General features: G+C 71.1%; 1 protein-coding gene across 10 annotated transcripts; it reads left to right on the forward strand.

The window, feature by feature from the left end:
• TNK2 (tyrosine kinase non receptor 2) lies at positions 1 to 23,495 on the forward strand. Of its 10 annotated transcripts, none has more exons than XM_083848050.1 (18): positions 2 to 764; positions 3,203 to 3,352; positions 6,686 to 6,972; positions 11,436 to 11,613; positions 11,759 to 11,829; positions 13,173 to 13,385; positions 13,522 to 13,674; positions 13,875 to 14,152; positions 14,275 to 14,401; positions 14,502 to 14,648; positions 14,858 to 14,952; positions 17,755 to 17,949; positions 19,491 to 19,582; positions 20,148 to 20,192; positions 20,952 to 22,303; positions 22,750 to 22,845; positions 22,941 to 23,068; positions 23,178 to 23,495. In XM_083848050.1, the coding sequence occupies exons 3-18, from the start codon at positions 6,796 to 6,798 to the stop codon at positions 23,182 to 23,184; spliced, it is 3,354 nt and encodes a 1,117-aa protein (XP_083704176.1). In that variant the 5' UTR covers positions 2 to 764; positions 3,203 to 3,352; positions 6,686 to 6,795; the 3' UTR covers positions 23,185 to 23,495. The 10 variants fall into 10 exon arrangements, with proteins under 10 accessions (XP_083704179.1, XP_083704176.1, XP_083704180.1 ...); XM_083848055.1 differs by lacking the exon at positions 2 to 764 and adding an exon at positions 2,485 to 3,075; XM_083848053.1 differs by lacking the exon at positions 17,755 to 17,949 and having other exon boundaries at positions 1 to 764.

Here is a 23,495-nt window from a genome sequence, read left to right on the forward strand (position 1 = left end):
CGGGGGTGGAGGAAGGCGGCGGCGTGGCCCCGGGGGTGCAGGAGGCGGGGGGCTTGGCGGAGGGGGTGCAAGAAGCGGGGCTGGGAGCCCGGGGCCAGGAGCTGGTGACCGGCGGGAGGGCACCGGAGGGCGGCGGCGGCGGCGGCGGGGCCGGGCGGCCGGGGCAGTGGCAGCGGGTGCTGCTGGGGGTGCGCGCGGGGCTGCAGGAGCGCGGCGACCGGCCGGTGCCCACCGTGGGCACCAAGCCCCCGCCGGGCTTGCGGCGCCCCCGCGAGCAGCAGGGGGCTCCCAGGGGGCGGCCGAGCCCCGGCGAGCCTCGGGTGGGCGTGCGGAGGGCGAGGGGGGCCGAGGGGGACAGCCCCGGGGCCAGGAGGGTCCGGGCGGGTGGGCGCGGGGTGCAGGAGCGTGGCCCCAAAGCGCGGCAGGAGCAGGGCCCGAGCCGCAGGGCGCAGCAGGAGCGCGGCGCCCGCAGGGACAGCGGCAGCCCCCCGGGGCGAGCCCGCTGGTGGGTGCGCAGGGGTCGGCAGGAGGAAGGGGAGGCGCTGGGTGGGGTGCAGGAGGAGGGCGAGCGCTACCGCGGGGAGCAGGAGCAGCCCCCCGGCACGTGGCCCCCGCGACGACGCCAGGCCAGGGTGTGAAGGCGGAGACCCCGCCGAGCGCGCCCCCCCCGCCATGCCGCCCGCCCGCGGCCCTCCTCGCCCCGCCGACGCCACCACGCCGGCACCGGACACCCGGCGAGGGATGCCACGGCCGTGAGCGTCGAGGTAAGGGGCGACGCGGGCACCGGGACCGCTGGCGGAGGCGGTGCGGCGCTGGCACCGTGCCCTGCAGCACTGCGGGCATCCCCGGCAGCAGGCACCAGGGATGCTCGCCCTCGGTCCCCCTGCTCCCCTCCGCCGAGGTTTGGTGTCTGAACCCGCAGCGGAAGCCGGGGGAAGGATTCCTTTTTTTTTTTCTTTTTTTTTTTTTTTCCTTTTGCTCTGCTCTTCCTCCTCCCCGGGCTGAACAGAGGACCCTTGTCCTCCGGGCACGGCCCCGCATCTCGGGGGCGTCGCGCGCTGCCAGTGCTGGGAGCAGCACAGAGACCCTCCGCGTCCCCGTCACATCCGCCTCTGGCCGCATCGGGGCAGGTTTTTCTCACCGAAGCGCTCAGGACGCTTTCTTTCGCTCGCTTTTTCTTGCTTGCTCTAAAAGTTAACTCTGGCGACGCGCTCTTGGCAGCCTCGGCACGGATCCTTCCCCAGCAGGAGGAGGAACCCTGCTCTGCTGCCGTCCTCTCACTGCTGCTTCTCCGGCTTCACAGCTCCGGACGGGTTTGGAGCCACCCCAGTTACCCGCAGCCAGCAGCTCGGCCCCGTGCCCCTCGCCCTGCTGGCTGGAGGAGCCGCAGCAACCCCGGGCACGGGGCAGCCTCCCTGCCCGCAGCCGCCGCCGTGGCTCCCGCATGCCCCGGGCCGGGGAAGCGCCAGGGCCGTGCCGTCTGGGCAGGGCAGGCCGAGGCAGAGCCCGGCGCTGCTGCTTCCCCACGCGCTCGCCTCCGTGGTGCCGCCCCGGCACGGCCTCTCCCCCCTGCCCCGAGTTCCCCGGGCCGCTGCGGCGTCGGCGCGCCGCCCTGCGCTGTGGGTGCCCTCGCAGTGCCGGGCCCCTGCATCCAAACCCTCGCTGGTGAATTGGCAAAGGTCGTCGGGTTTTGGGAAACCCTGCTAAAATTGTGACCTGAGCGCAGGGTGTGCACGAGGAGCCGGGCAGGATGGGGAGGGCTGCTCCTCCAGGACCCTTTTTAGGGAGCCCCCCCCCGAGCAGGTAAAACCCCATCCCGCGGTCCCGCTCGAACCAACCCCTGCCTGGGGGCGCGGGCGGGGGCGCGCCAGCGGGATTCGGGGCTGCGCAACCAGTTAGCAGCCCCTCGAGCCACCCCGGGGCCTCGTTAGCCCGGTGATCATTAGCGCGGGGCGTGGTGCCGGTGGGGCATTGTGGGAAGCGCGGCTGCGAGGCCGCCGGTGGTGCCCGGCTCTGCTTCTGCCGCTGCCCCGGGCAGGGTGCGGGGGTGGCAGCCGTGACTCAGCTCCCCTGGGGCTCGGGGGGCACAACGGGGGGAGCAGCTTCCCCCCGCGCACCTGGGTTGTAGGGCCAGGGGGAAGCTTCCCAGGCGTCTCTGCCCCCTGCTCCCTTTGGGAAGGGCTCGGAGGCTGTTTCGAGCCCCCAGCCCATCCGACGCTCGCCCACGGGCACCCCTTGATGCTGGCTGAGCATCGCCTTGGGCTGGGGGTGCCAGCCCCGGGGAGCTTTAGGAAGAAAGTCTCCCTCCTCCCCCTGCCGCCACCGCAGCCCTCGGCAGCGTCCCAAGGCTCCGGGCAGCGCCTTCACCCCGCGGCGCTGGGACGCTGCAGCTGCTACGGATGAAGGAGGAGGAGGAGGAGAGCCGGGGGGGGCTGCGGTGCTGGGGGGCTGTGCCTGCGGGGGGGGGCAGCTGGGCCTCCTGTGCCGGTACCACCGGTTCCTGCAGGTGTGGTGCCACAGGAGAGGGTGAGACCATGCGGCTCCTGCTCCCACACAGTACAGAAGGGTCCCTTGGGTGCCCTGTCCCCCGCGGGGTGCCCGGCTGCCCCTCTGCAGCCAGGTTCCCAGATCTCAGCTTGCTGCACTGGCTGAGCAGCCCCAGGGGGCACTGCCCATGCTGCAGCCCGGCCAATTAGGCTGCCTTCAATTAGCGCTAATGACTAGCAGATGCTCAATGGTCTGGCCAGGGCACCGCTCTGCTCCAAACCACCGTCCCTTCCCAGCGCCAGGTGCTGGGGCAGGTCGGGGGTTCCTGGATGTGCCTGAGCCTGGGGGGGATATGGGGCTGGGGGCACCATGGGGCAAAGCCTGCCCGACACCCAGGGGTGCTGAGCCCCTCTCCCTCCCCGTGGCCCTGATAAGCTCCTTCACAGGGGAGCAGGAGCCCAGCCATGGGTGCAGGGTGACATTTCCAGCTGTGACCTGGCCCCCAACGCCGGCCAGACAGATCCCCCCGTGCACAAGGCTGGTGCTCCACGGCCAGGGTACCCGTGGGTGCTGCCATGCCAGCCACAGGTGGGCATTTTGGGGGGCTCCCATCAGACCCCGGCTTTGGTTTTCCGCCCTTACAGGGTTTGGGGCAGGCGACGGGTGCGGGGTCAGCAGGATCCCATCCTGACCTCTCCTTCCTGCTTGGCCCCAGGGGACCCTGCGGCCAGCGTGAGCGGAGCCCTGCCATGGCTGCGCAGGCGAAGCCCTGACGCCATCCTGCGTCACCGCCGGCCTCGCGGGGACACCGGGACACGGAGCAGCCCTGCCAGGGGACCCCAGCAGCGCGGCCGCCCCGGCCCAGGTAGGATCAGCACGGGGGCTGTTGGGCACGGACCAGCTTTGCCTTGGGGTGCTGGTTTGCAAAGGGGGGTGTCCCTCCGAGTCCTCGGTGACACCGAGCCCAGTGCCCTCTCGTGGCAACGCCGGGCTCAGCTGCGCGCTCTGCCGGTGCTGCCCTGGGCACGGGGCCCAGCTGGGTGCTGGGGGGGTGCTGTGCTCGGGGGTGCCCGCGGGGAACGCGGTCGCTGCATGCGTTCTCGCCCTTTCCCCCGGCTTGCACCGCTCTCCTGCCTCTGCGTGCCGAAGCAGGGCTGGTTTGTCCCTTAAACCAGCCCGGTGCTTGCCCTGCTCGGTGACAAATGGAGATGGGGACGAGGTGGGGGTTGGCCAGGGGGTCGTGTGTGCCCCCTGCCCCTCTCCATGCACCCTGGGCAGCACAGGGTGCGCACCTGGCCCCGTTGTTTCCCCCATCGCCCCTGGGGATGTGTTGTGGACCGGGCCGGATCCTGCTGCAGATGCAGAGATGGGGATCAGCCCCTCAGGCGCGATGGGCTGCCGGGGCTGCGCGTGGGCTCGTGGTCCAGCCGGGCGGGCTGCTAGCCGCGCTGGGAGCACAGCATGCCCTCAGCCTGCCCCTTGGCTGCCTGTGCCGCCACCGCTCGCCATACGGCGGGGATTTAGCAGAGGAAAGAGGCTTAGGGAGAGGATTGGGGTTGCGCCGGGCTTTGTCAGGGCGGGGGGGCACCGCTGGGTGCGGCTGCTCCCGGACAGGCTCCGAGGGATGATTGCTGCCCGGAGAGGAGGGGACGTGCTGGGGCAGGATCCAGCCATGGCATCGGGCTCCGGTGGCACGGAGAGCGCAGTGTGGGGGCACCTGGCGCCCCGTCCTCGCCGTCCGCCCCCGCCGCGGGTGTCACCGTCCCTCCGTGCCGGCTGCTCGGGACACCCCAGCGAGCTGCGTCGGGTGCCGGAGGCGAAACACACGGCGGTATGGGCTCACCGAGATGTGGAGGGGACCGGGGCGGCACGGCAGCGGGTGGTCCCCGGGGAGCACGGGCAGCAGCATCCCGCGGGCGGGCAGGATGCAGCCGGCAGCCCTGTTCCTCACCGCGCCGTGCTCTGTGTGTGTGTTTGCACGTGTGTGCGCGCACGCCTGCGCCGGAGCAGCCGGCCCGGGGAGTGTTGTCAGTGCAATTTGGGGCCGCCCCTGGGCCCCGCCAGGGCTGAGCGAGCCAGCCTGGGGCGCCGCGGCCGTGCCGCTGCCGGTGACATCACTTCCAGGTGACACTGCCACCAGGAAGGTGGCAGGCGGGGTGGCGGGCCCCAGCGCGGCCAGATGTGACGGTGAGCGGGGCGATGCGCTGGAGGTGAGCGGGGACCCGGTCCCCCCAACTTGGGGGGGGGGCTGCACTATTTCAGAGCCCCGACGGCTCCCCGGGGTGCCGTGAGCAGGGCGAGGGTGGGCGCAGGGCGGGATGCCGCTGCGTGCGCCCCGGGGATGCTGAGAGGGATGCGGGGACAAATTGGGATGCTGGTTTGCCTGGAGGGCTGGGGAGGGCTGGTGTCCCTGCGGTGGGAGGGACGCCCTGTGGTCACCGTGACTGTCACCGCCCTGGGGGCTTCGGTGGCCGTGGTTTCGGTGGGAATGGCGGGTGTCATGCTCTCCGTCCTGCTCCGGAGACCTCATGCTTTGGGTTTTGGCTGAGCCAGCACCTGAGGGTCCGTGGTGCTGGGATCGGCACGGTTTCGGTCCCCAGCGCAACACCCAGAGGCTCGTGCCACCCACCCCGTGTCACCTGGGGCTGGCCGGGATGCGCGGGGTGACCCTGCAGGGACGGGGCGCGGACCCCCCCCCCCCGCCGCACCGCTCCTCCGCCGGCACCGGGGGGAGGGAAGGTCTGGGTGGGATGGGATGGTGGTGGGGACACAGACACGGGCACTGGGTGGCTGGAGGGCCGGTGGCACACATAGCACGTGCGTCAGTCACCGGCCCGCGGCGTGCCAGCGCGGTGACGCCGGCGGGCCGCGCGCGGGGGCGGCTGGCTGCTCCCACGCCCCGCGCCCGCGGGCTCGGCTCGGCGGCTGAGCTCACCTCTGTGGTATGGCAGGAGGAGCCGCCGAGAGCCTGCCCGGGGCGCAACCCGCCGCCCCTACAGCCCCCCGGGGTCGGTGCCCCCCGGGGTGTGGGGTGTGATGGGAGCAGGGGTGGTGTGGGGGGGGACAGGATGGGCCACCTGGTGTCACCCCCCCTACACACTCCCAGATCAGCCAGGGGTTTGGATGCACGGTGGGGGTGAAGGGGAGAATAAGGGGGTGGCTGTGGGGGGGTCACTGGGGAGAGATGGGGGTACGCAGGAGTGTTTGTGGGGGACGGGATGGGGCATCGTGCCCTGCGGTGTTGGCACCAGGAGCCTTTTGGTCCCCAGGGCTGCGCGACGCCTCCGAGCACAGGCAGGTGCGGGGGGGCTGCAGGGCCCCCACCCTCTGCCTCCTCCCGTGCTCACAGCTCTGCTCGGGGGGCTCTGCCCCCATGCAGCCGGGCGGTGTCAGGGCCCGGGGGTGGCTCCGATGGGACGCGGACAGGCCCCCCGTCCCGGTTCCCCATCTCCCCGTGCAGGGGGTGGCTTCCCACCCCCTGGAACCACATCTGATGCCGGAGGGCTGCAGGCAGACGCATCATCCTGGAGACTCCCCAGCGCCGTGATAAGGGCAGCAAGAGGGTTGATCGCAGGATAAACCCTCCCGGCACATCCCCCCCCACCCCCACAACCCCAGGACCCCATCAAACCGGGGCCCGGCCGCTCTCCCTGCCCTGCCGAGCTTGCGCCAGCGCGGCCCCGCTGCCGGCTCGCTGCGGAGCAGCCATCTTCCCCGAGCATCCCTTCCCCCTCCGCCGGCGCGGGGGTGCCCGCAGCGGGAGGGATGTCGAGGATGCTGCGCTCCCCGCCTCCCCTCGCCCCCCATGGGCGCCCCGCAGGGGGGCACGCTGCCCCCGTCCCCACCCCGCTTGCCGCAGAGCCGCAGCCGCTGGGCGCTGCTCCCCGCTGCTCCCCTCCGCTGGGCTGGGGGGAGAAGGGGGCCGCCAGCGCGGGCGGCGATGCCGCCACCACCACCGATGCCACCTCCTCCCCGCTCAGGCGCCGGGGGGGACAGCGGGCACGCAGGCAGCGGAGCCGGGAGAAAGGCGGCGATGCCAGGGCTCGGGGTGAGGACGGGTGCCCAAGGGGCTGCCCTTTTCTCTGTTGTTTTTTTTTTTTCCCTCCCCTCTGCATCCATCCGCCCCTCCAACACCCTCCCTCCTTCCCCTCCATCACCGCGGTCACCTTCACCCTCTCGCTGTTTTCCGGAACTGCAGCAACTTTCTGCCATGTGATCCCACGCCCGGCTCCAGCCCTCGCCGCCCCCAGGCAGGCGCGGGCGTCTCCGCAGAGCCCCCCGCTCGCCGCCACCGCCGCGGCCCCAGCCATGGGCGAGAGATGCGACTACCAGCGCCTGAGCAGCGCCGAGGAGGAGGAGGAGATGCTCGGCCCCCTGCCCCACAGCCTCTCGGACAGCACCGGGCTGCGAGCCCCGCGGCCGGGCGGTGGGCGCCACGGGCGGCCCCCCCAGCAGGACGTCACCCTGGGCATGCCGTGCCGGCGGGTCAGTGCCGGGGGGGAGCCGCAGGGAACCGGTGGCACGCGTGTCCCCGAGAGGTGCTGGGTCCTGCTGGGCCGTGGGGTGGGGTGGGGGGGCTCGTAGCGATGCTCCCCTGCATGGCATCTCTGTGTCGGGGCCCTGCGGCGTCCGGCTGCGGGGGTGGCATGGGGACGGCACCCGCCCCGCATGGCTGCGCTCCTGTCCTGAGCCACGAGCGGGGCTGGCTGCTCCTGCCTGCTGGGGAAACTGAGGCATGGGGGCAGGAATGTCATTGCTGGGGGGGAAAAGGGGGGCAGTGCTGGGGTGGGGACCCAGGTGTCCCCGCAGCGGCACATATTGTCCCTTCTCGATGCAGCTCGGGGCATGGCAGGAGCTTGGCTCGGCGGGCGCTGGCACAGGTCTGGGGACGGAGGGGGTGCCGCAGGGCGGGCACGGTGCCCGGCGTGGGCGGCCGGTGGCCAGGCTGGTGGCCATCCACGCTGGCAGGGACATGTGTCCCCCGCCCTGGGTGACCCTGGGCAAATTAGGAGTCGCCCCTTCCCCCCCCACGAAGGGGGCCGGCAGGTGCCTTGGTGCCTCTCACCTGCCGTGCCTCGGTTTCCCCAAATGAGAGCGAGGGGTGGGGGCTGCATGGATGCTGGGGAAGGGTCCGGTGTGGGGTCAGGATCTGCGCACCCCGGGCACCTGCTGCTCTGGGGAGGTGGAAAAACGGGGGGTGCATGTATGGATGATGTGTGCACGGGGGTGTGGGCACAGCTGGGGGGGCATAAAGCTGCGTGTAACCGGTCTGTGCTGGGGGTGCAAGGAGCACACCGGCACGCAGGCACCTTGTGGGTGCCGGCGGGGATGACGGGGTGCCATCGCGGGCAGCGCTGAGCGTGGGAGACAGACGGGGTGCCTTTGCACCCCCGCACGCCGCCTCGGGAGGGCGTGCACGGTGTGTGCGATGCGCCGATGGCTGCGTGGCTGGCAGGGGTGAGCCGGGTGCCAGTGGGCAGCCGTGACGTGTGTGCCACGCCGTGCCGCGGGTGGGTGCCCGTGGGCGCGCGGTGCCCGGGCACGATGGATGTGTGTGCACGGGGGAGCAGGGTGCGGGCGGTGCTGGGCGCAGGGGGAGCACCGGGGGCTTTGCCGTGGGGCTCGGGGTGTTTGCGCACGTGCGCCCGGGCACAGCGGGAGTTGCGGGGAGGGCGGTGGTGGTGGTGGTGGGGATGGAGCGGGGGGCGACGCGCGGAGGCGATGGGTTTGGGCGCCGTTAGCACGCGCGCCGGGGGGCGGCGGTGGTGCGGTTGCGGTCGCGCACGTGTCGGGGTGTGTGCGTGGTGCGTGTGGTTGCAGGAGCGCGCGTGTGTGGTCCTGGGGTGCACGTGAGAGTCGGCACCGCCTGCGCATGAGTGTGTGCGCACGTAGGGTGCACCCCCCGAGCTGCAGGTTGGGCTGGGGGGGGGCGGGGAGCGCCGTTCTCCCCGGCTGCACTGTGCTACCCAGCCCCTCGCGCCCTGCGCCGTGGCTCTGTGCAGTATCCTGGGTTTTGGGGGGCAGTTGTCTGCGTCCCACAGCCTTTGGGGACAGTGACCCCGCACCCTGCTGTTGTGCTGGCGTGGCGATCACCATCAGACTCTGCTCGCTGGTCTCTGACCCAAGGTCTCTGTGCTACCCCTGCATGTGTGAGCCCAATGCCAGGAGGGAAACTGAGGCACGGAGCCTCCCCAGCACAGCGAGCACAGCCAGAGCCCCTCGCTGTGCAGGATCAGGCCCTGCCTGCTGCGCTGCGCTGACCTGGGCAGCCTTGCCCGGGGGCTTGGGGGTGCTGGAGGCAGCGCAGATGCTGCCCCCGGCTGCTGGGGGCCATGCACCGGCGTGGGGCAGGGAACCCCCCACATCCCCGGCATCCCCCGGGCCGGGGAGCCGGCGCGTGGCAGAGCTTGGTGCCGAGGGCACCGTGCCCGGCTGTGCCCGGTCAATGGGGCTGTTGTGCCGGGTGCCGGCCGGGATCCCGGCGGTGGGAGCCACCGCAGAGGCTCCTCCAGCGCAGCGAGGGCTCCCCGCCTGCCCCATCCCCTTCCCGGGCACCTCGGCACAGCCAGGGCTGCAGCGGGGGTCCAGCACTGGAGATTTGGGGGGGCGGGGGGGCGCAGCAGGCGAGTGCCCCGGGTCTTTCCTCTCTCACGCCGCGGCTGCCGGCACCGCCAGCTGTTCTCCCCGGGGAGCTCGCCGGCGGACAACGCGCCCGTGTTCGGGTGCCAGCCCTTGGCCCCGGCCCCATCGGGGGACGGGAGCCAGCCCCGGGACAGCGGTGGCCGCGGAGGGTCCCATGCCCACCTCCCCCAGCACCCCGCAGGGCCTGGCACCCGGGCAGACAGGCGCAGGCCTGCGGGGCCGGCAGCGCGCCCGCTGTCCCTTTGGGCCCACGGGGGCGACGGCGGCAGCGGCACGGTGCCCGTCACCCTGGCGTCGTGCCTGCCGCCTCCTTTTGGGAGCGTGGGGCCGGATGTCTCCCCTCCCTCCTCGCTTCCTTGGAGGGGGGGGGGGGGGAAACTGAGGCCCGGGAACGTTTCCCAAGGCCGGAGCAAGGTTTCCATGGCAATGGGAGCCGGGGGTCCGGTCTCCCAGGCGGTGCAGCTGCCGGAGCGCCCGCTGAACAAGAGAGAAAGCAGCACATTGATCGGAGCCCGGCCCCCCCTGGGCTCGCGGCCCAACGCCGGGCCAACGCGCAGCTAAAATAAACCCTCCTGGGACACGGGCTGCGCGGGCAGCCGGGCCGGGACGGCGGTCGATGCCCGGCTGCCAGCCCCGGGGCGGGGGGGGGGGGGGGGGGAGCCCCACAGAAAGCCAGGAGCGAGCCCACGGCCGCTGCTCGGAAAACGCCAACGCCACGGCTCCGGTCCGGCCCCGGCCCGATTGCGTTCGGGAAGGGGAGGGCAGGACGGTCGGGAAGGAGAGTCTGGAGAGCGCGAAGGGAGGAGGAGGAGGAGGAGGAGAGGGGCAGCCCCGCGTCCTGCCGCCAGCCCCGGTGCTGCGGGGATGCGCTGAGCCCCCTGCTTGCACCGGGGGATCTGTGGGGTGGCCGTGCCCAGCTGGCAAAGAGCGGCGCGGGGGCCAGGAGTTTCCGTCACCCACCAGGCTGTAGCCACCGTGACTCCTCCGCGGCTCCCCCGGCTCCGCTGAGCGCTCTGCGCCCCGGTGACACCGTCACCAGGCAGGGGACGTGCCCCCGGAGGAGCAGCAGGAGCGTGCGGGCGGCCGCGGTGCCCCGGGCGAGGCTGGCTCCAGGGACGAGGCCGCCTTGCCCGGTGGCCGGCCAAACAGGATGCGACGCTTCGAGACGCTGCGCCGTTCCTTCCCGTTCCTCGCCCGCTTCCGCGTCTACCGAGTAAGTGGCCGTCACCCCCACCCCCCACCCCGGTGCCCACGGGCAGGGGACCCGGGTGGCCCCGTCCGTGCCGGGAGCCGCCGGCTCCCCGTGCCGCGGGTGCCCCCGCGTGCCCCGTGCCCGGCCGCCTGCCGTGCCCGCCGTATTTTTAGCCCCGTGCCGAGGATCGGGATCACGGTGACGCGGACCCGAGAGCACGGGGGGGGGGGGTCATGTCTAATCCTGGGGGAAAGGAGAGGATGGAGGGGGCTGCCCGGCGGTGGGGCCGGGCCGGGGGGGGCTTTCCCACGTCCCCTCCGGCTCTCGGGGGCGGGGGGCAGAGCCGGGTCCCTTCCCGGAACGGCTGCGATCTCGGGCAGGGGCGCGATGCGGCAAGGGGTGCGTTTTGGGGGGGATGCGGAGATCCCTGCCGGGAGCTGGCCCCGTGCCTCGCGCAGCTGCAGGGGGGCGATGCCGGCAGCACCGGGACGCTGCTTGGACCCCGTCCTCGTCCCCCACACCCTCATGGCTCTGCGTCCCCATCCGTCCCTTCCCCGAGGCTGCCGGCACAGGGCCACCACCCCGTGGCAGAGCCACTGGTCTGTGCCCCGTCCCGGCCCTGCTGGGTGTGCGGGGACACGAGGGGACACTGAGGCAGTGCTGTGGGGTCTGTCCCTGCTGGGGACGGCTGCCGCCTCCGCTGTCAGCCACTCCAGCTGGGCACAGGGAGCCTGGCAGGCAGCGGTTGGGGTGCCCCGCGTGCATGTGTGGTGCCAGGGCACGGAGCATCCCTTACAAGGTGCTGGGTTGTGATGCTCCCCTTGCACGGGGCTGGAATCGGGGACATCCATGCCATGCCTCAGGTTCTGACCCGTCTCCATCCCCGGCTTCAGCGGGGCTGTGGGCACAGTGGGGCAGAGATGGGGTCCCTGCCCTTCCCCGCGGGTCCTGCTCTGCAGGAGGTGAGTCCCTCGCATCCCCCGTCCCTGCTGGCACAGGGACCCAACCCCAGCTTTCAGCCCCTTTGGGCTGCAGGTGGCAGGAGAGGGACGGGCCCCTGGGGACGGAGGGGAGCAGGGCAGGGTCCCCGCTAACCAGGCGCGGTGTCCAGCAGAAGCTGAGCTGTAGCATGCAGTCGGAGGAGGGCACGGACTGGCTGCTGGAGCTGCTCACCGAGCTGCAGCTGCAGCAGTACTTCCTGCGCATCCGGGACGAGCTCAACGTCACCCGCCTCTCCCACTTCGAGTACGTCAAAAATGAGGATCTGGAGAAGATCGGCATGGGGCGCCCCGGTGCGTACATCCCCCCCAGATATCCCCCCGTTTGGCTGCACCCCATTTTTGGGGGAGCCCAGAGGGACGTGTGGTCCCAAGGGATGGAGAGGGGTTTTTCTCGGGAGGGGACCCCCGCGTTGGTGACAGTCCCCGTGTCCTGCAGGCCAGCGGCGGCTGTGGGAGGCGGTGAAGCGGAGGAAAGCCATGTGCAAGAGGAAATCCTGGATGAGCAAGGTACGGCCGGGAGAGGGGCAGGGAGGGTGTGACGGGGAAACTGAGGCACGCCGGAGGAATGGCGCTGCCTCGGCCCCGTGCAAGGAGCTGGTTTCTGTGTGCCCCTCTGCCGCCTCCTTCCCACATTTCTCCCTCGGCCCTCTCGGTGCCCGTCTCTCCCAGTGCTGCAGGGTACTGGGGACAGCCCTGTCCCCCCCGGTGCTGGCAGGGATCGGGACACAAGCCCCCGCTGCATGTCCTGCTGCGGCGTCACCCTGCCCGGCCCCGCACGGGTTGCTTCACAGCCTAGGGACAGCGGTCAGGAAATTCATTCCCCTCGCGTGATTTGCCTCTTTTTTCCAGGAAACCCATTCAGAGCTAATTAGTAGCAGAGCCTCAGCCGGCTCCGTGGGCAGCATCCCCGCTGTCCGTCCCCCTGCCTGCCCCAGTGCCCCGCAGCACCGAGGCAGGGGACCCCGGGATGCGCGCGGGTGTCCCTTGTGCCCCCGGGGTGCTGCACCCCTGGGCGCCTCGCACCCCCAAAACGCCCGTGCGCTTGCCAGCTGGGCGCTGGGTCGTGGCCTCTCCCTTTCGTGACTCATCTGGGCCGAGCCGGGGCCGGGATGGGCTTTTAATAGAAGGCGACTCAGCCTCGCGCCGGGCCGAGAAATGCCACCTCCCACCCCGGCCACATGCCTGCCCCGGCCCCCGCGCAGGTGCCAGCATCCCCAGCTGGGAGCCGGGGCTGGGACGGACCCCATCCCTTCCCTTCCCGGTGCTCGGGCCCGGTGGGGAGGCGAGGCATGGAGAGTCCATCCCCAGGGAGAGCCCGTCCCCGTCCCCTCTGGGCTGGTGACCGACGCAGGGCGGGTGGCAGGGCCCGGCAGCCGGGGTGGTGGTGGCGGCAGCAGCGCGTGTTGCAAGGCCCACGTCGCTGCGGGGATGTGTCACCGCGCTGGAGGTTTCTCTTGGCCCGCTGCCCAGGCACATCATGCGGCCGCAGCCCGGCCGAGGAGCGCCCGGGGACCTTCTGGGCTCCTGGGGGGGTGGCCTCTTCCCTCTCTCCATCCCGAATCGCGGCTCAGCAAGCAGGCAGCCAGAGGAGAGGAGCCTGCTGCAGCCAGCCTGCCTGGGGAAAGAGCTGGGGTCATCATTAGGTTCCAGAGTGTACGTGCAGGCGATTTATTGGCACCACTCCCAACACCAAGAGGTGGATGGGGTGGCCTGGTTGGCACCAGATGGGCACCGATATCACCATTATGGGAAGGGGAAACTGAGGCGAGCCGTGCCCGCCAGCGGGCAGGAAGGTTTGGGGTCCCCACGTGTCTCCGCGCCCCCATCCCACACCCCTCTGCGCACCACAGGTGTTCAGCGGCAAGCGCCCCGAGTCGGAGCTGCCCCCCCAGCCCCAGAGCACCTTCCGCAAGCCGCCCACGCCGCCCCCCCCGGACACCGGGGGCCAGCACTCGCTGACCTGCCTGATCCGGGAGCGGGACCTGTCGCTCTTCGAGAAGCTGGGCGATGGCTCCTTCGGCGTCGTGCGCCGCGGCGAGTGGTGCACGCCCGCCGGCAAGACGGTGAGGGGCCGCGCTCCCGCGCCGCTGCTGCTCGTGGCGTTGGGGGGGGCCGGGCACAGGGAGACCCCCCGGGAAGGTGTCGTGCCCGGTCCCGTGGCTGTATTTGGTTTATTTAATCTTTATTATTTGGCTGTAGCTCAACGTGGCCGTGAAGTGCCTCAAGACGGATGTGCTGAGCCAGCCGGAGGTGCTGGACGACTTCATCCGCGAGGTGAACGCCATGCACTCCCTGGACCACAAGAACCTCATCCGCCTCTACGGCGTGGTGCTCTCCCACCCCATGAAGATGGTGAGTCCGGGGGGGGCAGCGGGACTGACCCCATCCCGAGGCAGTGATCCCATCCTACAGGGCACCGTGAGCCCGATGGGCTCCGTGCCCCGAGTCCTCCACCAGCATCCCCAGGACTGGGGACGTAACGGGGCTGGAAAGCAGCCCCAGATAACGTGTCCCTGGCCTGACCACCCCGCTGTCCCCTCCCCGCGGCCCAGGTGACGGAACTGGCCCCGCTGGGCTCCCTCCTGGACCGTCTGCGGAAGAACCAGGGCCACTTCCTCATCTCCACGCTGTGCCAGTACGCCATCCAGGTGGCCAAGGGCATGGCCTACCTGGAGTCCAAGCGCTTCATCCACCGCGACCTGGCCGCCCGCAACATCCTGCTGGCCTCCAACGAGCAGGTCAAGATCGGGGACTTCGGGCTCATGCGGGCCCTGCCCAAAAACGACGACCACTACGTGATGCAGGAGCACCGCAAGGTGCCCTTCGCCTGGTGAGCCTGGGGAGCCGAGGGCAGCACCCCAGGGTGCTGACACCCAGGGAGGAGGAGCGGGGGGCTCTGCCCAGCCCCTCCTGATGCTCGTGTCCCTCCTGATGCTCGTGTCCTTCACTCAGGTGTGCTCCCGAGAGCCTCAAGACACGCACCTTCTCCCACGCCAGCGACACCTGGATGTTCGGGGTGACGCTCTGGGAGATGTTCACCTACGGGCAGGAGCCCTGGATCGGCCTCAACGGCAGCCAGGTGGGTGTGCATGGTGCCCGTGGGACCAGCACCCTCACCCGCAGCGCCCCCAGGCCCAGCCGGGACCCAGCACCCCGTAACGGCGCTGCCTGCCCCGCAGATCCTGCACAAGATCGACAAGGAGGGCGAGCGGCTGCCGCGGCCCGAGGACTGTCCCCAGGACGTCTACAACGTCATGCTGCAGTGCTGGGCGCACAAACCCGAGGACCGGCCGACCTTCGTGGCCCTGCGGGACTTCCTGATGGAGGTAGGCAGGGGGAGAGGGGATGGGGTCCTCAGTGCCCCCTTCCCATCAGCTGTGCCGGAGCGTGGGCAGAGTTAAGGGTACCCGAGCGGGTGACTCGGTCTCGTGCCCATTGCCAGGGCTCCCCGACCCCAAAGCAGGGGACGTGGGGATGCTGCGTCCCCACGTGCTCATGTCCCCGTGTGCTCACCCCGTCCCCGTCCCCCCCCCAGGCCCAGCCCACCGACATGAGGGCCCTGCAGGACTTCGAGGAGCCCGACAAGCTGCACATCCAGATGAACGATATCATCACCGTCATCGAGGGCAGGTATTGCACGGCGGGGGGACCGCGTGCCAGCCCGCACGGGGACGGGGGACCCCAAGAATTGGGGTAGGGACGGGGTGGGGATGGGGGGGCTCTGCCCCCCCTCCGGCACACCTGGCTGCAGACCCTACAGGCGGGCGGCCCCCTCGATGGGGACATCCCAGCTGGGGGCACGGGGCCACCGCCGTGCCCGCGGGCAGCGTGGCTCTTCCCCACGCCGCCCAGGCTCCCTGCGCCGCCCGGCCCCGCTGACTCACCCCGCTGCACTTGTTGCTTTGCCCCGGCCTTGCCCCGGGTAAACGCCTGCCAGGCGGCCGCACGCACCGGGGCCGCTCCCTGCTGATAGTGGCGGGGACGTGCCACCGTCACCGCGGGGGCACCGGGCGCTCCGTGCCGCCGTGGCCTGGCCTCTGCCTGCGCCGAAGGCTTCGCTTACCGGCTCCTCCATCCCTGCTGGATGCCCTTGTTCCCCCCCAAACCGGGGGTCCCAGGACCCCGTGCTTCAGGCCGGGGGGGGGGACTTTTTGTCCCCAGGTGCCCATCCTAGGAGTGGGGTCACCCTTGAGGGCTCCAGCCCCGCTCCAGCCCTGTTATGCTGCTTGGGGACAGCAAGGGGGCACCCCCAAAAGCGTCCCTTCCTGGTGGCATGCAGCGCTCCAGCACCCCGGGTGGCCCCGTAGCAGGGGGGAGGCGAGGAGAAAGGAGCTGCTTTCCCTCTCCCCCCTCCTCTGGGGCCAGATCCCTGCATTTAGTCACGGCCCGGAGGTGAATCAGGCCGGATTTGTGTGTCTGGAGGGACCAGCTTTCTCCCCGGGCTGCCGATGACTCTTGCCCAGGGTCTGGCGGTGGTGGTTTAATTGCAGGGAGGGGAGGGGAGGGGAAGGGAAACGGCGTCGGCGGAGCGAGGGAGGGAGGGAAGGAGCGGCGGAGGGCGGCGCGGCCGTGCCAGAGCGCGCACATCGTCCCCGGTGCATCACGGGCGGGCTGGGGGCCCCGCTGCCGCCGCCGCCGCTCGCCCCGGCTGCGCTTGCCCCAGGTGAACCGCACGGGTTGGGACGCGGCGGGGAGGGACGCTGGCGGGGTGCCCTGGCCCTGCCGGTGGTGCCGGGAGCACGGGCTGTGGGAGCACGGGGTGCCGGAGGAGCTGGGGTGCAGCCTCTCCCGCCTCAGTTTCCCCAGGCGGGCACGGTTTGGGGGTGCCTGAGGGGGGGGGGGTGCGGGAAGGGGTAACGGGGGCCGCAGCGGGTGCCGGTGCTCCGGTGTGCCCAACAGGCAGGAGCACCGAGCCCTCGCCCCGTGCCTCAGTTTCCCCAGGGGTTGCTGCCCCCCTCGCCGGGTGCTGGGGAAAGCGGACGGGGGGCTCCTGGGGGGGCCGCATCCGGCCCCGGCGAGGCCGCCCAGGGCGCCGTAAACACCCCCCACCCCTTTTTCAAGCCCCTGCGTGTCGTTTGAATGAGCGCCGGGCGTGCGTACGTGTGTGTGGGCAGGGGAAGGGGCCCCCGGCTCCGTGCACACACGGCAGCAGGACCTACCTGAAAGCCCCGCGGGCCCAGCCGGCCGCGGGGTGGGGAACGGGGCGGGGGGCAGCTTTTGGGGTGGGGGGCCGGAGCGGGTTTGTGCCGGGGGTCCGAGCAGCGGGGCTGGGGGGGGCGCAGAGGGGAGCAGCTTGGCCTCAGCATCCCTCCGGGGCGCTGCTGGGAGCGGGGAGGAGAGCGGGGGAGACCTCCCAGGGTGGGGGGCCCGACCCCCGGCCCCCCTCGGCCGCCCTCCGCGGCACGCTGCGGGCGAGGGAGGGTGCCCGGTGCCGGCTGGGCTCGGGCTCGGCCTCGCCGAGGGGTCCCGGCGCTGAGTAATGCGGCTGGCTGGCGGCGAGCGGGGAAGGTAAACAGGAAAAGGGCTGAGCTAGTGGCCGCGGGTGACTCACAGGTGACTCCAGGAAACCGCGGGGCCCGTGCCAGCCTCGCCGAGCTGGCACCGCAGGCGGCAGTGCCACCCTCCGCACGGCCTGGCGGGACAGCAGGCAGCCCCCCCCCCCCTCCTGGGGTCCCCCCGGTGCGGGGCAGGGGGGACGTGGCGGGTGCGGGATGGGGAGAGGCTGGGGGTGCTGCTCGGGGTGCCCTCCTGGGGTCCCCCTAGCTGTGTGTGTCCCCCGCCGAGGCAGGGCTCTGCCGCTGCCCTGTCCCACCCCTGCTGGTGGCCGTGTCCCCCCCTGGCTGCTCCTGCCCTGGGGTGGCCCCAGGGGGTTTCTCTGCCCAGCCTGCTTGCAGGAGGCTCACCCCACGCAGGGCTCCACCATGACGTAGGAAGGAAGCAAGGGAGACCCCGCAGCCCCGCGTCCCTCACCGTGGTCCCCTCAATTCCCCCCATGGGGGCTGGGATATTTGGGGTTGGACAGCAGCGCCCAAGCTGCTCGGTCCCATGCACGGTGCTTGTGCTGCCCCTGGTGGCGTGGGACACGGGTGTCACCCACCCCACGGCTCCCGCACGTCCTGCACCACCCGGGGCTCAGAAGGGGCACGTCCTTTAGGGAGCTCCGTTCCTCATCCCCCGCATCCCCAGCGGGTCGGATCCTGACCCCTTCCCGGGGCGCGGGGTGGGGGGCAGAGCGCGCCACGGGTGCGGGGTTAGGATCCGGGGCACCCTCCCTGGCCGTGCCACCGCCTGCCTGCGTGACCCCGGGTGAGTCACTTCGCCTCCTCCCGTGTCACCGGGGCAGGGCGCGTGCCCCGCTCCCACCGCCACCCCCGGGGGGGGTCTCGCCGTCCTCCCACGCCGTCCGTAACGAAGGTCCTTTTTGTTCCTCAGGGCCGAGAATTACTGGTGGCGGGGTCAGAATAAGCGGACCCTAAAAGTGGGCCAGTTCCCCCGAAACACGGTGACCTCGGTGGCGGGGCTGTCGGCCCACGACATCAGCCAGCCGCTTAAAAACAGCTTCATCCACACAGGCCATGGAGACACCAACCCGCAGCAGTGCTGGGGGTTTCCCGATAAAATTGATGAGTAAGAAACTTTCTGTCTTCTCTGCACCCCGCTGCCTCCCCCCCCCCCCGCCTTCACGGAGCCAGCCACAGCTTGGCTTTCCTCCCTTTAAAAAAAAAAAAAACTCCTCTTCCTCCCTGGTGTGCTGGGGCTGGTGGCTCCTGGCAGGGTCCCCGCAGCTTGACTAACTCCCTCGCCTCTTCTCACTAACGGGGTCGGGCGCTGCATGGGGGGGAGCTTGGGGGCCGCGGAGCTGTGCTGGTGGGGCTGCTCGTGATGGGGTGTGGGGCCAGGCTGGGCACGGAGCCCCTCGTCCCAGCCTCGTGGCCCCTCGGTGCTTCGCAGCACCCCTGCTGCATAGGGATGGGGGAAATGTCCCCCCAGAGGTGGCTGCCGACGTTTTTGGGGTGTCCTGGGGCATCGTGTGCTTGGAGGGGAGTCGGTGTGAGCGTGCAGCCTGGCCGCGTGCTTTTAACAGCGTGTGTCCTCTTAAAAAGCAAAATATATATATAAAAAAAAAAAGGGGGGGGGGCCGGGCATCGTGCAGCGTGTCCTGGCAGGAGCTGGGTGCCAGGACCCCGCACACCGGGGTGCCGCAGCGCCCAGGAAGCTGTGGGCAGGGTGCGCTGGCTTGCTGCGGGGTCACGGCGGCTCTCTGCCAGCGCTGGGGCTGGGGGGGCCGTGGGAGGGCTGCTTGGGGGGGGGCAGGGTACGATTTCAAAGCCTGGAAAGCTCCCGCTGGGCCGAGCCAGCTTCCGTGCCCGTCTCACCGCATCCCATGGGCCGGCGATCCCCGTGGCCGTTGGGCACCCCGGCCCGATACGGCCCCGTTGGTACTCTCGATCCCATTCTGCCCCCGTCCCCACGGGGCCGTGTCCCGGCGGCCCCCCCGGAGCGTTTCATCGCCGCGCGTGCGCGGACGCGCCTCGTGCCCCGGCAGGCCTCCCCGCGCCCCGCTGCGTGGGCACGCGCCCTGGGTACGTGCCGTCCGGGCCGCGGAGAACGCACCGAGCCCGGCACACGCCCAGGCCTTGGGGCTCCGCCGGCTCCCTGCCTCACCACGCCTGGCTTGCGACGGCTCGCCCGGGCCTCCCGCCGCGCTGCTCCCGCCGTGCCCCGGGCGCGCGCGGCACCCCCGAGCACCCCGGTGCGGCACCGTGGCTCTCCGTGCCTCGTGTGCGTGGCATGTCGTGCACCGATGGGTGCCGGAGCCGGGGAGGGGATGGGTGGCACCGGGATGGCACCGGGGGGCTGTGCCCTGGAGGGAAAAGCCTCTCGGGGTGCATCCCCGGGCAGCCAGCAGTCACGGGGACGGCGCTCGCAGCGGGATGTGGATCTCCCTGCGGGGCACGGTGCTTGGTGGAGGGGCTGTGGGGTCTTCCCCGTGTCCCCATCCCATAGCAAGGGGCAGGTTTTTCCTCCTCTCGCCCCCCCAGCAGCCCCCCACCGTAGGCGGGGGTGTGCTGAACGTGCGCCCGAGCACGTGCTGCAAGCGTGGGGAGTGCGGGGGCCCTGCGCAGCGCCCTGCTGAGCCCCCGCGGCGCTCTTCTCTCTCCCCGCAGGCTGTACCTGGGAAATCCCATGGACCCTCCTGACATTTTAGGTGTGGACCTGACTGCTGCCAGACCCACCCAGCTTCCAGGAAGGGCTAAAAGTAAGCTGCTTTTCCCCCTGCACCCCCTGCCTCCAGCCCGTCGGCTGCGCAAAGTCCCTTCTCTCTGCGCCGGGAGCTGCGCCCTTTCACCTGGGTGACGGGCAGGATCTGTCCCTCCGTCCCCTCCGCTCTGTCTCTCTGCTGCCACTCGCTTGCTGCAGCCCCGGGTGGCAGGGAGCCGGGGTGACGGCGCGTGCCAGCGGTGTGGGCGGCTCTGCCCAGCCCCGCCAGGCTGGACTCTGCCCCGCTGGCCTTCGGCCGGGCCCCTCGTCCCCTCCCGGGGCAGGGCTCCCCGTTGCGGGGGAGATCGGCTCGGCGCAGTCGGAGCCGCGACGTCCCCGGGCGGGGAGGGAGGTCAGACACAGCGCGAGTGCCACCAACCCCCTAAATCTGCAATCCGGGGGGAGCTGGGGGGGGGGGCCACCAGCATCTGCTCCCGGCCAGCAGCGGCTGGAGGGGGTACGAAGCATGCACCGCGCCCCCGCTAACAACCGCCCCGGCTGCCGCTTGCTCCCCGCGCTCCCCCTGCGCCTCCCCTGCTCTCGGGCTCTCTCTTCTCCTGCAGGGCAGCCACCTCCGCGCCCGCCTCAGCCTTCAATCCTGCTTACGAGTAAGTCGGGCTGTTCTGGGAGCCGCCAGCCCTGCTCGTGCCCCCCTCTCTTCTCTCTTAGCTCCTTTCTTCCAAGGTACTCGGGGCGTGCTGTGCGCTTCTCAGCCGGGGCAGCCCCCGGCCCTCGCCGGCACGCACGGGCACCGCCGGGCACCCGCGGGTGACAGCGCGGCTCTGCTCCCCGCGGAGGAACGCGTCCCCAGCCCTCCAAACCCGGGACAGGCGTCCCCGGGGAGATGGTGCCGCCCGTGCTGCCTGCCCCTGGGCGTCTCCAGGCTTGTCCCCCTCCTCGCACGTCTTCCCTGGAGGGACCGGCGGGGACTAACCGCTCCGAGGGGCCACCCGCCACCGGTACTGACCCGGGTGCCGCTGGACCGGGCATGGCTGCAGCGTGGCATGCGCTGGGGTGGCCGTGGAGCAAGGGGGAGACAGGGCAGGGTCCCAGGGGGTGGGGAAGGGCAGGGGCACCTCGGGTGCAACCCCCCGTCCCCCTCCCCGGATCCTGCCCCAGGAAGGCAAGCATTGCTGTGGCCAAGGTGGGAGTGGGGCGAGGAGGCATGGAGTGGTGGAGCTGAGGCTGCCGTGCCATGGGTTTGGGGGAGCTTCCTGTATGCTGGGGTCTCGCCGTGGCTTCGGGAAGGAGGGCAGTTGGGATCTGGAGTCATTCCCAAGGAGGGTTGTCCCCACCTGGGGACGGGAGTTGGGGGTGTTGGTGGGTGACGCGATGGGACCCTCACCGCCTTCTCCCTTGCATCCTAGAGCCCTCCTACGACCCGGTCAGCGAGGAGGACGAGGGCCTATCGTCTGGCTTCCGAAAACTCTGCCTGAAGAAGCCGGGCCCGGGGAAGGGTCTGCGGCTGGCCAAGCCCTCTGCCCGCGTGCCGGGCACCAAGGTGGGCGAGCGGCAGCCCGGCCGGCCGCCCAGCGAGGGACCGGGGAGCGGCGAGGTGACCCTCATCGACTTCGGGGAGGAGGTGCCCCCCGCCAGCCCCTCGCCCGTGGGGGAGCTGACGGCCCCCTCCCTCGCCAAGCTGGCCATGGAGGCCTTCTCGCTGCTGGACAAGACCCCCCCGCAGAGCCCCACGCGAGCCCTGCCCCGACCCCTCCACCCCACGCCGGTGGTGGACTGGGACGCGCGGCCCTTGCCCCCGCCGCCCGCCTACGACGACGTGGCGCAGGACGAGGACGACTTCGAGGTGTGCTCCATCAACAGCCCCCCCGGGCGGCGGGGCAGCCGTGCCGGGCTGCCCAGGGCGCGCGAGCGGGGCGAGACCAACTACGGCTTCGTGGACGAGGGCGAGCGGGCGGCGGGGCTGGAGGACAACCTCTTCCTGCCCCCCAAGGAGGCCAAGCAGCCCAGCCTGACGCAGACCACCGAGATCTTCGAGGAGCTGCAGCAGGAGTGCATGAAGAGGTTCAACGTGCCCCGGGGGCCGGCCGCCTGCCCGGCAGACGACAAACCCCAAATCCCTCCCCGCGTCCCCATCCCGCCCCGGCCCCTGCGCCGCAACGAGCCCGGGCGCTGGTCGGGGGAGCTGTCCCCGGCCTCGGGGGGCGAGGAGGACCGGCCGCCCCAGATCCCCCCCCGGGACCCGCTGTCGCAGCCCACCTCGCGGACGCCCAGCCCCATGGCCCTGCAGGTGGGCTCCCCCCAGCAGCGCGGCGCCCTCTGCTCCTGCCTCTCCACCTCGCCGGGGAAGCCCATGCCCACCACGCAGAGCTTCGCCCTCGACCCCAAATACGCCACCCCCAAGGTGATCCAGGCGCAGGGCAAGGACTGCTCCAAGGGGCCCTGCATCCTGCCCATCGTGAAGGACGGGCAGAAGGTCAGCAGCACCCACTACTACCTGCTGCCCGAGCGCCCTGCCTACCTGGACAAGTACGAGAAGTTTTTCAAGGAGGCCAAAAGCCCCGAGGAGGCACCGGCGTCCCGCGTGGTCACCACGGCCACCGTCCGGCCCATGGTGCAGCAGCAGCCGGACTACAAGGCCAACTTCTCCTCCAACAACAGCAACCTCGGGCCCAAGTGCCTGGTGAAAGCCTCCTGCAGCCTCCAGAAGATTGTCTACGATGGGCCGGATGGCTACCGCCCCTCCGAGAAGATCCGGCTGGTAAGCGGCTTCATCGGGGGACGCGGTGGCTTTTGGCCGGGTGGCCGTGGGCTTGTTGTGTCGCTTGGGCAACAGCCATCCCTACCCCGTGCCTCGGTTTCCCCGTGTTCGGTCCCCAAGTGGGTGGCTGCGAGGGGTCCCCAGGCATGCAAAAAGCAGCCCCAAAATGGGGATTGGAGACCCTTTTAACCCAAATTAGCCCTACCCACGGCTTGGCCCCATGGAAGGGGGAGGAAGGTGGCCGTCCCTGCTGGGCACAGGGAGGTGGCTGGGGATCTGCACCCCAGCGCAGGAGGCAGAAATCCCACCTTGACTCCCTGCTGCTGGTGCCCAGCTCTTCCTAGCTGGGGATGGAGTCATGGGGGGGCATCCCTGGTGTCCTGACACCCCCCCCCCCCCCCCCAGCTCCTTGCTGGTGGCACGCGGTGACCGTCAGCCTCCCCCAGGTGCAGGACATGGTGCACGGCGTCACCACCGAGGAGTGCCAGGCGGCCCTGCAGAACCACGGCTGGAACGTCCAACGGGCCATCCAGTACCTGAAGGTACGGCACGCTGCGGCGCCATCGCCAGCTCCCGCGGGGGTGGGAGCGCCCCTGCCACCCCCCCCCCCCCGTCCTCGCGCCCTGTCCCCTTGCAGGTGGAGCAGCTCTTCTGCCTGGGGCTGAAGTCCCGCGTGGAGTGCCACCGGGTGCTGGAGATGTTCGACTGGAACCTGGCGCAGGCCAGCTCCCACCTCCTCGACCCCTGCGGCTCCTCCCGGCAGAAGTAAGTTATTTTTGGGGTGGCTCGTGGGGTTGCTCTTCCGCGCCGCGCTGCCCTCGGGCTTCCAGCCTTGTCCCCCCCCACCTCCTGATCTCACGTCCTCCCCTCGCAGGCGGTGACAGCGGGGACCAGGCGAGCTGCGTTGGATCCGGAGCAGGCGCCTGGCTGCGGGGCCGCCGCGCAGTGCCCACCCCGAGCCGCACCACCCGCTGCTGGACTCTGGACTGAGCCCCACTTGGGGGACGGGGGCGCCCCAAAAGGGTCTGGGAAGGGCCCGGCCCCTGCGCCAGGCTGCCTGCGCCCTGGCTTGAGAGATGTGCTCCGTCCCCTGGCCTGTTGTTGAATTGTTTTTTGTAAAGAGAAATGTAATTTTAATATATGTATTATATATATATATTATATATATATATAAAATATTCTATGGAGAGGA

This window comes from Anser anser, assembly GCF_964211835.1.
Source record: "Anser anser genome assembly, chromosome: 9".
Lineage (NCBI taxonomy): Eukaryota > Metazoa > Chordata > Aves > Anseriformes > Anatidae > Anser > Anser anser.